Raw genomic sequence first — 12,649 nt, 5'->3', positions numbered from 1 at the left:
ATTTTGTTTTCCCCGATTGTTTATTTTCGAAATTAAATCTTGTTTAATTTTTTTTCTTTTTACCTATATTTGTTTTAGAATATTAAAGAGAAATTCAAAAGACTGTGTGCGATAAACCTCAATTCATCAACCTAAAGATATGAAAGCTTAACGTAAAATTTACCCCCAACATGCCATTTATAATCACCATATTGTGGTAAAAAATACTAAAAAATTAATTTGTATTTTGGATGTTGTGAAAATGGTGCATTTACTTCTTAACAGACACTACTTTTTTTGTTGACTTCGTATTAAAAAAATACATTATACAATATTAAAAAACTATTAAATAATTTAGAATAACGTAGTTATAGCAAAATATTTAAGAGTTATGGCATCATTAATAGTATGTCAAAAAACTTGTCCGTTTGTTTTTTAATTTTAAAATTTTGCATCACTCACAAACTCCAATATTTTTGTGATACATAAGAATATTAATGTTTTTTTAAAGTATACAGTGTGAAGTTATATTAGAAGATATGTCAGTGAGCGAATGTGAATATGAACCAATGGATATCGATTCAAGTTTAAATTCTTGTTCTGCCATGGAAATATCATATAATGAAATGATTCCTGACGACACTGGTCAAACTAATCCTTCAATAGAAGAATGTAAAACAAGATTGTCTTTTTCTACAAACGAAAGCAAACAAAAATTGAAAAAGTTTCAAATTATTATGCGACCAAAAACAGGACGTTATTCTTTATTTACTCCGTGTTTTATATCACTTTTTTTTGTAGGTATTTTGATTTCAATTATATGTTATAAATTTATCGATTACAATTGTTACCTAGAGTTTGACCCTGATTTATTAAGAAATTCTTTGATTTCTAAAGTTTATGGCCAACCAAAAGCTGTAGAAAACTTCATTCAAGCATTGGAAACAAATACTAATAGTAATAAGATTTTATTTTTATATGGAGGTACTGGTGTAGGCAAAACTTTATCAGTGTCTTTAGTACTGGACAAAATAATAAATTACACAAATATTTATCACTTCACAATGCCATCCTTCGTGGACAAATTCAGTAGAGAATTAAACCTAGGTCTGATTTTTTGTGAACAGACATTTATTGTAATAGATGATTTAAATATTGGAGACAAACATGTAAAACTCACTATAAAGGATATTATTGAGAAGACTGAAAATTTAAAAAAAAAGGTTACATTGATATTGATTTACAATTGTGATAATGTTTTAAACCGGTCTTTGGCATGTGATAATTATTTTGTGAATGAGCTACAAGAAATGTTTAATGATGTCAAAGCTTCAAAACATTTTATAAGATATGTACCATTAATGCAAGAGAGCCTAAAGCAATGCATTATACATGAATTGCAACAACGAGAAATTGAAAATGTTGATATTGATAAGGTAATGAATCTTTTTAATGTAACCAATGATGGATGTAAAGGTGTACATTCAAAAATAAAATCTTTAAAAAATAATTTCTACCAATGATAGACATATTTTTGTCTATTTATAGATCTTTTTAAAGCAAGTTGTGTAAAAATACTCTAAAATTTTTTATGAACACATTGAAAGAGGCTGATAAATGTGTTATATAAAACACTTCTCAACATATTGTTTAAAGTAATGCTAAAAATACTAAAGTTTGCAAAAGTTTAGTATTACTATTGCTGCTTAAGAATTAGTTGATGTGAATATTGATGTACTAGTTAACAAAATAATAAAAACATGATTAGATCAAAAGAACTTTATTTTAGAGAATGTTACATGATCGGCAATGCAGACATTTGAAAAATTATATATTTACCAATATATTGACAAATAATAAACTTTTAAAATATTTTATCAAGTGGCCATCCTCATAATAAGAACAAATTAACCAGGTGCAGTCAAGTATTAGATATTCTAGAATAATGTATAAAAAATGTAAATAAATGATATAAGGATTTTCATTTAAAGTACTATATAACTTGTTTAAGTACACTCCATAAATGTAATATAATCATATAGTTTCAACAACTATTTATATATGTAAAAGATATCTAGCTGAATGTTTAAGAGTTTAATCTTAATTAAATTAACAAGTTCAATATAAGAATAACAAAGTTAAATCATTAATACCAAAAATGTCCTTATTTTTGAATACCATATTGCACTGCACCCATATACTATTTATACTTAATGAAACACCATTTAAAGTACATTTCGTAAGATATACTTTATACTTGCAGATTTCAGCTTAATTAAGATATTTGCAAAATGTACTTTGATAGGAATAATTGAAGCAATTTATAATAAGTACATTTTTTTAATAATAAACTCACATTAGTCTGGAACAATTATTGTATTTATTCATAAAATTCAGCCAATAGAGAAACATTTAAATGTTATTTAAAAAAGCTCCCCTAAATTTATAAGCCAGCGAGGTAAGTGCATGCAAACAGGAAAATGTGCTATATATAATATATGTGGAGAGCTGCTTTCTAAAATTTAAAATTAATGAAATTTGAGTGAAATTTGTTTATAATTCTGTAAGTTATTTTGTATATCTGGAACACCAATAAGGGAAGACAGAATTAATTTATTACATTTTTAAACATAATTGAGAAACACAAGATGTTTTAAAAGAGAAACATAAATTTGTGCAGCAAGAACTATGTTTTATACAACTCAGCTGAATTTAAGATGTTGCATAATTTTTTTATAAACCTTCCAGTGACAATTATTCAAATTTCGAAAATAATCATACTGAATAAAACTACCTTCAAATTTGAATAACAAATAAAAAAAACTGTCATTTAACAACCTAGAATGTTAAAAACTGTAACCAAGAATAACCTTTGATGGTAAATACCTTTTATCTTTATTGAAACCTTTAGTTAGCCTGACAATTAAGTTACTGCATACAGCATTATGGTAAGTTCAGACATGAAATACATATGGTGTAAAATTGTTTGGTAAATATTTGAAGTTATATTTATGTAATCTTCTAATGAGGTTGTGTCCATGATAACTTTAATTAAGATTACTGATAAAGGGCATAAATATTCTTTGATATAAAAACTAAATATTCTGATGTTAAGACAAACCATGATCCAAAAACGCAAATTAAGTATGATAATTGTTTACATAATAATATTAATAAAATAAATATACAATTTTTTAAGCACAGTTAAACACTCAAACCAAGCAGTGTGCAAATTAATATATCTCTGTACATAAAGTTATGTATAATAAAATAATTAAAAACATTGATTAATACTAAATATGCGTAACAATAAAGACTAGAATACATTTTTAATTTTTACAGTTATTGGCACTATATTTCATAGATAATGGCACAGCTATGTACTTTGGATTGTACTGAACATATTCATCTTAGTATAAATATTTATGTGTAACACTGGTTGGCCTTTTGCTGTATAACTTACATTCTTCAAAAATACTAAAATTAGGTTTTGCTAACTACACTAAGGTATTCATAAATTTAGTAAAAAATCATAAATATAGTTTATATCTAATTAATTACTCCTCTAACAAATACAGACACACTTGTGAGGATTCTAATATTATTTTCAAAGCAAAATGATAATCTTGCAATTAAGTAATACACAACAGTTTTTACACATTTTATATATTGCCTCATAATGGTGTTATAGGTTTATTTTAAGATATTGCAAAATAAATTACATCAAAAGAAGATATGAAATGTTTATTACTATCATACATACATTTATGTGTATTCATATATTAAATAGGATCTGTGTTTAATTCTGACAATACAAAAGATAATAACAATATTTAAATCTAAAAATTGACAAAATTGATATAATTCACTTAAAACATTACAACAAATCCTCACTAATTAATACTAGTTGTTGATGAGAACTAATATTATATTTCATAATTTTATTTAATACACTACTAATATTTTGTTTTCAGAGCATTGCAAGTGTAGTGCCAATAACTGCAATAATAATTACTTAAGTCTTACTAACTAGGTATTCAATAATAAATAGAACACCATTTTTTAAGCACGACAAAACATTCATAGTTAAAAATGTAGAGAGACTTATTAGAAATGTGCTAATAATTCTAAATCTTGAAAATTTCTGCATTTTATATAAGTAGGTACTTATGACATAGATTCACTCATATCAGATCTGATTATCCTTGGAGATTTATATAAGTTGTTAATTATTAAAGACTTTCGATGGAAATTTTCGATTGTGGCAGAGATCAGAATCATTTAACAATCTACAAGATAAAAATTAGCATCAAGCACTGGATATTTCATTGGTATCACATTTCAGCCACTTTACTCATGCCTTTTATTTTAAGACTTTTAACTATTACAAGAATTAAAAATAGCTTTCGAAATGCTCACGTTGACAAAAATTTTCTAGAAACTTATTTTCTTGAGATTACAAAAAAAATCTAATAGATTTCGTGTAATTTTAATAGCGGAATTGGATTTAACTTTAAATATAATCTTGTATTGCTGCCATAGGAAATTTTGTCTATGCACTCCATTAAACGCCGTGGAAAGTAATATTATTTTGAATGGCCTCACCATTACACAGCGTTTGTTTTGCATATCTTCTCACCTGTGGCAACATGACATGGGAAGGGACCAGTTAGGAGCGATGGAAATGAACAGCTATCCACTTGTTGTGACGTTTATGCCATATGCGAGTTTCTTGGGATTGATGAGTTTCACGACGTCCTTCGGAATCAACACTTTGCGTTAAGCAAACGTATGCTATAACTGCTACATCGTCGCCCAGTAAGTGAACCCTTGGGTTGAGAATTGTTGTGTTGGTTTTAACATGAGCCGGAGTGTTATCAATGAAGAATTTATGAAATTCTACACCCTCTATCAAGTTGCCTAACGCATCAGGATCAAATGCAGTTACATTAGGATCACAAAGTTTAGAATAAGTATCGTAATCGCCGTTGTTCACAGCATCTATAAGCACTTCGGTAACTTTTATCACTTCGGCACGGCGAAGTGAAGCATTGCTATCGCCTCGAGCTTTACCAAACGAATCCGCTTTAGTAAGCGCCTCTTCTTCATGTTCTTTTGAAATGACTGTACATGCTCTATCAACGCCTTTCTTGTCTTTATCCACATCGTCGTCTTCCAAAGTCGTACTACTGTCAGTCGATTCTTTTACTTGCGAGCCGTCGCCTTTTTTATTTACCATTGATTTGCCAGAGAAATTGCGCGTAGCAAGCATGGTTGTCAAAATGGCTCCTTTCAGTTTGCGGCGGGCGTTGAATTTCTTCAAGCAATCGACTGTTTCTTGTCGGTGCATAACAGAGGCGACACGTTCGCGATGACATATCCATGGATGTTTCAGAGCCTCGGAAGCTGTGATTCTCTTACTTGGATTCACAGTCAACATTTGATTAATAAGGCTCTTGGCCTCGGGTGTCACGGTATCCCACTCAGGAGAGGGATAATCATATGCACCTGCCTTAATCTGTCCATATAATCGGTGTTGATCCTCATCCCAAAAGGGGGGATACCCAACAAGCAGTATATACAATATGACACCACATGCCCAAATATCCACGGGTTTGCCATACGGCTCTTTCTTTAGTACTTCGGGGGACAAATAACCCGGTGTTCCAGCAAAACCAAACCAAGCTTGCTGGTCGCCTTGTACTTCAATTGCTAATCCAAAATCAGCAAGTTTAACAGCAGCTCCTTTAGCTTTGCTTGCAAGTAATAAATTTTCTGGTTTCAGATCCCTGTGAACAACGCCATTGTGATGGCAATGATGAACAGACTCCAAAATTTGTTGGATGCAATGTGAAGCATCGGCTTCGGAATAAAACTCCCTGGCCACGATATCCTCAAACAATTCTCCACCAGTTACTAAATCAAAAACGAGGTAGTGAAAATGTTCTTCTTGAATTGAATCGTGAAGTCTTACTATATTAGGGTGTTGTAATTTTCGGCAAATTCTAGCTTCGCGTTCTAGTTTTTGAAAATCTCGGGCCGATAGTTTTTTAGTATTAATTATCTTTGCTGCAAATTCATATCCAGTAGATTTTTGCACAGCGCGTCTTACTATGGAAAATGCTCCTTTACCTAATTCTTCTTTAAGATCATAATTATCCGAGAAACGAGTGCTAACACTTTCACGATTTGGGTTAGCCATTATACAAGGATATGAATTATTTTACCTGCTTGTAAATTGTAACTTACACCGTAACTCTTCGACGACAGATTTTTGAGAGTAACTGCAACAATATAAAATCATTATTTCGTTAATGATATAATACAGTAATACAATATAGAGCGTGCAGCAAATGATTAACTTTTAGGTGCTTTCCTACGTTAAATATTTGTTTAAATTTCTTTAAATGCGAAATAACCTGTTTCACAATTTTGTGGTTTTGTGTCAGATTATTAGCAAACAAAGTCACTTAAATTGCGAAGCAATTATAACAGACTTACAGAAGTAAAAGTTATTTTTATTAATTTGAAACAATATACGATTTTGGAATGGTAAAAATATAAATTAAACTTGAATTTCGTAAAAATTGCAGGTTAGTCAGAGGAAAACGTTAACATTTTTCTTACAAAGTGAAACAAATAAATCAATTAACGTTCATAATTATCAATATTATTGTCAGCATTTTTTTTTAAATTAAAAACTCGACTCATGTTTAAATATTTGAAATGAAAAATCTCCAGATCGTTGCAGCTTTAGTAGAAAACTTTTATATTAAGTTGTAAAGAGGGTACGTATAAAATAATAATATATTGAAAAATACGCTATTTCGGTCAAAGTATTTGATATCAGCAAGCTGAATTTAAAACGCGTAGATGCCTAGACAATAGTAATCGCGATTACAAACATAGACTTCTAATATTAACACTACGGCACCGGGATGACATTTCGTTAGCGCAAAATAATCGATACACTATTGTCTCACTTTATTAAAAACCCTCTTTTTATACACAGTTATTTAGTCTGCAAAAACGCCTTTTTACTTTGGGAAATGTCACAGTAATTTAAAAATAACACTAGTTTTTAATTATATATTTAAAGGAGATCAATGCGCGACATTTGATGATATTCTTAGCAAAAGTTACTTGCACGGCCTGTTTGTGATATTTTTAATTTTTACAACCACTACATTCAAATTAAATATACGACAGACATTAAATTAACAACACTTTATGTGAAATAAAAAAATATTACCAATTATGTGCCCATTTTACACAATACTAAGATGAAGATCAAAAGCTAAGGGCCTAGCCCTGCACCACACTCTCCGTCTGCTCCGGACACGAGCTTCGGGGTCAAACTCATAGACATTTGTGAGTTGCCAGGGCTGAGCAATAATGAATACGTTCTATTTCCATGCCGCTACGGCGTTTCTTATAGTAAGTAAAGGTTAATTAACTGTGCATGGGCTTTATCGTAATTTATATCGTCATATTACTTCAACGAATACATATTTAAGTATTTATTTGAACTATTTTCTAAACGTATTTTTGGAAGTGTAAATACTAAGGTGTGTTCGAAAAATCGATACAGTAGCGCAGCAGCAAACCAAAGAGAATTTGTTTTAACATAGTATACATAGAGCCATCTATCGGAAGATGCAAAGTACTAAATTGTATAACGAAATTAATAAGATTATGAAACCGCGATAAACAGCATCACTAGGTTTTTTAAACATTGTTTATTTACTAATTTTAAATTATTAATAAAACAAAAAAGATTTAAGTTTGATTTTGACAATTTATTACTTTTGCACATTTTCAGTAAAAAATAGATGATATGTACGTTGTAATTATTTAGAGGTTATTTCTTCTGTTTTAGAGTTTATTGACTTCTTATGACGGAATATCTGCTATTAGCGATCTTTAAAATTGCTGGTATGGAATTTTAATCCCTTTGCTTACAAAATGAGATTTGCTGACACAACGAACAAGTAAACAGTAAATAAAATAAAACATTGAGTAGAACTTAACTGAACACTACATATTATGTCTACTATATATATATATATATATATATATATATATATATATAAATATATATATATATATATATACATACACCTAAATATATGGACATAGATCTCCCCATAGACTTCCAATGGGATCCGTTAGATAATCGGACCTTAACAAAATTGTCTGTCCAACTTGTGGGCGGACAACCTATGCTGCGTTTGCCGTCCTGTGGTCTGCATCAGAACCTTAAGCGGCCATATGTTCTGCGTGCTAAGTGGCCTACCCAGTGCCAATTCAAATTGCCTATTCGCTGCGCCAGTTCGGTTATTGTCGAGTGTGGACGGATTTCCTCTCTGCTAAATGCTCAAGCAATACCTTCACTATTGCCAAATTATTTACTTACAAATTATAAAATGATTTGGTTACCTTATGCGAAAGAAGGACGACGCTATGGAGACACTTTTTATTCAGGGTGGAGTAAATGCCTTGAGATCAGTAAGTCGTCCGGTTTTGCGACGGACGGAACAATTGCTCTCTCGAAAGTGCTTCTGAATCTAAAGGGCGTGCTCGATTCAGGGGCAATGCTATTTTAATCCTACGCTATGAAGTACCTCTGAGAGAGACGCCGTACGTCAATGTCCATAATGGTATCTGCTCTACCAAGAGCTTCGACTATGAAAAAGAATACACAATAGCAAAACCACTCAGAGATTGTTTAGGAGCAATTCCGATTATACATTAAAGTACGAAGGACCGCGGGGAGATGGCGGTGGACTGTGTAAACAGCCTTCAAACAACCACCATGATGACATGTATTCTGACAAAAGCTCCGACTAAGAAAAAAATACAGAACGACAAAACCACTAAGGATTGTTTAGGGAAATTCTAGATTTTATCTTAAGGTACGAAGGGCCTTGGAGAGATGGCGGTGGACTGTGAAAAGGTCCGTACAATAACATCTGCACAACAGTTCGTCGAATAAAATAGTACATACTAATAATGAGGTTTGACTTTCAATGACAATCACAAATATGTGTTTTTGGTATATATTAGTTTTTATGGATACTTTTGCTTACACAATAAAAGTTGTAACGTAATGCGTCAATGAATGTTTCGGTAATAATTTAAGTCAAACTATCAGTTGTTAACAAGAAAAATTAAAACTTACTAATAAACAAAAAACTTGCAAAAATGCTATAGTGTAGATGAGTGTTTAATTGATAATAAAGCTTGGGAATGAATTGCTTTAATACTGTATAAAGAAAATTGTGACCACAAAAAAACCCGTCTGAACTCGCTGTGGGCTCTTCTTAAATGAGGGTGCGTTTAGAATCTTCATAGCTTTAAGTTGGAGGAAGCCAATATAGCAGAGCCCGATCTGATTCTAGTTTCAATAGAATTGGGTTCTTGAGGTATTCGTATGACGTACACAAATATTACTATTAATGATCCAATTGTGTTTAGTAATACGAATAAATTGGTGAAAATATTTACTACGTGTCTTCAATAAAGGTACTCGGAGAACTATTGTCCTTAAAATATTAAACACCGTTACGTAGTAATAAACAGTGGACTTTAGTTTTAGGGAGTAGTACAAAAGGTATACATACATTGCGTTTTTTTAATGTATTCGTTCTTTTGATCAAAAACATTGGAAAGAATTTGTCTGTTTGTGTCGCAAACAAATTCATATCATGATAGTTAGAAAACAGTTATATTAGATTTTAACTAACAAAGTCTGTAAAAAGTTATTGTACATGTGATAAACTATTTTAAAGTCTGATTTATTATGTTATTAAGTTAAAGGAATGGTTCAAAAATAAATTCGTAGTTTATTAATTAGCGTACATAAATGTTATAATCACTCTGATATTTATTTGATCACTACTTAGAAACTGTATATTCTAATCGTCGAGAGATCCCCTTTTGTGAATGTTCCAACGGTATTTTTAAGAAATCAAAACTGGTTCGCATCTTGCGCAAGTACGGCTGTAGGGGAATTAACAAGGGTTTTTGGGACGGGACCCTTCCGAAATTCGCCGGTGTACAATGCACCCTCCGTACCCATCCCCACGCGAGTTCTCTTATTATTACGCGACTCCTGTTTCTATCCCCACATTGTTCACATTATTTTTATATTGGTACTGGATTGACGCGTTCCAAAGTTAGTTATTTTAGTTCCCAAACTTCCGTGCGAAGTAAGATTCTTATACATGGTCGTCGAGCAAAGCAAGCGATGGTTGGTAACTTCTCTGCAATAAAATGAGCACAGCAGTTGAAACGGTGCTAAATAACGCGAAGGTATTCGATCGGTTCTGTCACATAATATTTGAAGCGAAGGGAAGTATTAAGGTTTCGAGCGTTGCGGTCGTCTCAAGTTGCTTTTCTCATGAGCGGACTCGCTTGTAAAATAATAACATGAGAATAATATGTGTAGCAGAACCGTCGCAAGTACGCCGTCCTGCGTGCAACGTTCGTAAGGCTGTGTAGTGAGCGGTTATATCGATCGTGGCCTCTCTCCAATGCGTTCTGTGACTTCGGGAATCGCTTCAAATTGGCGGGAGATGCGACGCCATGTTATTTTATCATAAAACTAGGTAAGTTTGCTTTGAATTAATTGTTTTTATAATCTTGTTTAGTATTTAATATACATTATGTGTTAACGACTTTTTTTTTCTATAATTTATACAAAAGTATAAACTTTATAGTTATTAAAATTTTATTTTAATATTTCTAACGCAACCCAAAACCAATGAGATATGTACAGTCATATTCACAAAAGAAAACAATATTTGTGTTGAGTTCTATTCAATCAAGAGATTTAATAAAAAACCGTCTCTATTTATACCATTGTGAATCACTATACAAAAATATTAGCAAGTAAAACTATAATTAGGAGAATTTTAGACTCGAAATGAATAAATATATGTATATGTATACCGTTATAAAACGTTTGAAAATATTAACATTAAAACTGCATGCCAAAGCCAAAAGGGATTTAGATAATGTTATATATTACAATTATAATGTATATGCAGATTGCCATAGACTCAAAGCGGATAAAAGCCTCGTGGGACTAGACTAAAGAGATACAACGTCATGCGCAGAAAATGAGTTTTTTTTTATAATGTACTTTTTATTTTGTTCCAAATTTGGTAATACTACTATTAAAACAAAACATTTATTTATTATAGAATGATTTCAACCAAAACAATGTAACAAATCCTGTCATATATTTATTACAAAATTTCATATTTACTTAGTAAAATCAAACATTCATTGTTATACAAATATATAATTAGGTTAGTGCTTATTTATATATTTTTTTAATCGAAACGGCTTAAAATTTATAAACAACCGACACAGAAAACACTAATAATCTTTTGAATTTTTGTATGGATTTTCGTTAAACACGGATGTTCGGAAGTATTTCTTTCATTTGTTTGTTTTTCTTGTCGTAAATTTTATTTGAACTGGTAAATTTAAAGGAACTTGAACTAAATGAAGTGAAAAATGAAGAAAAACAATGTTTTACAAACAGACCGGGCGAATACTTATGTATCGAATCTAGTCATAACTCTGTGTATAAATTCTATAAAAAATTACACTTAAGTCGATTTATAAACAGAAAATGTAATTAAATACAGTGCGTACTATTATTTACTGTCAATTATATTTATTACGTAACAGATTTATTGTAAATTACCTCGCTTTACTTGCACACTCATTTGGTGTTGCCATATAAAGTTTTAACGAGTCAATATTACAAAGAGGTTTCAAGTATGCTTTCTTCTCTAAAATTGACGGTAATTCTTTTTAGTCAATGTCGACCAGGGAGGACTTTATATAGTTAACTTTATAAACAATTCAGGTCCCATCTCTGATTTCCAGCATCCGCAAGTATAATATTTGTGGCAAATGCATGAGAAGGGGTTCCTCGATATATGTTTGATACTTTTTACGCCTTGCACTTCAAAAGTGTCTTTCATCTTTTTATAATAAGGCTTACGATTTTTTTTTGTCTGACTGTTTTCCTTTATCAGGTCCATAAATACTAAACTAAAACTAAAACTTTTGTTGCGCTTATGAAGAACTAATATTTTGGTTCAGTTTATGTCAAAACGAAATTAAAGAGCTCCATAAGGATCACGCTGTTAAATATTTTAATGTAAAAGCTGAATTTATACGGCCAGACTACCAGACTGATGATTTGCTAGTCGGGACTTAAAACTTTTGGACTATAAATTCTAGTCTGTGCTAGAGGACATGGCGTGGTCTGAGCGTCACCCAAATATTGAATCGCTCCTGAAATCTTTGGATGCAGCAGTGACCAAGTTTCCAATGTACATCGTTCGTAAATCTATCGACGAATGGCCCGACCATTTAAAAGCGTGCGTTAAAGCTAAGGATGGACACTTTAAATAACTAGTTTAGTACGTTAACATATCTTTTGCACTCTACATAATCACCCATAAAACTTTAAAATTAAATGTTTTTTTTTTAATTATCGCATCTTTTCTTTGTAGTAGAACTTATGGTTAGACTAGGTAGAATTTGATACAGAGTAACGAGAGAAGCGATGAAAGTTTATGGATGGTACAAACTTTTAGAATTTGAAGTTAATAAATATATCATAAAAAAATAAAATAATAAATAT

The 12,649-nt window shown here is 31.0% G+C and overlaps 2 protein-coding genes across 2 annotated transcripts; one reads left to right on the top strand and one right to left on the bottom strand.

Annotated features, from left to right (window-relative positions):
• Nucleotides 1-450: 450 nt before the first annotated feature.
• Nucleotides 451-1,602, top strand: LOC137931249 (uncharacterized). Its single transcript, XM_068774678.1, has one exon. It carries the CDS (start codon nt 519-521, stop codon nt 1,500-1,502), a length of 984 nt encoding a protein of 327 aa, XP_068630779.1. The 5' UTR covers nt 451-518; the 3' UTR covers nt 1,503-1,602.
• Nucleotides 1,603-1,805: 203 nt separating this feature from the next.
• CaMKII (Calcium/calmodulin-dependent protein kinase II) lies at nt 1,806-7,336 on the bottom strand. Its single transcript, XM_068774113.1, has 2 exons — nt 7,232-7,336; nt 1,806-6,263 (listed from the first exon to the last, which is right to left on the bottom strand). The coding sequence occupies exon 2, from the start codon at nt 6,179-6,181 to the stop codon at nt 4,649-4,651; it is 1,533 nt and encodes a 510-aa protein (XP_068630214.1). The 5' UTR covers nt 6,182-6,263; nt 7,232-7,336; the 3' UTR covers nt 1,806-4,648.
• Nucleotides 7,337-12,649: the final 5,313 nt, after the last annotated feature.

The sequence above is a fragment of the Battus philenor genome, unplaced genomic scaffold, assembly GCF_028537555.1.
Source record: "Battus philenor isolate CCGP_79_NKW_IND1 unplaced genomic scaffold, ilBatPhil1.0.hap1 SCAF_7, whole genome shotgun sequence".
Classification (NCBI taxonomy): Eukaryota; Metazoa; Arthropoda; class Insecta; order Lepidoptera; family Papilionidae; genus Battus; species Battus philenor.
This window is presented reverse-complemented; position numbering and strand designations above follow the sequence as displayed.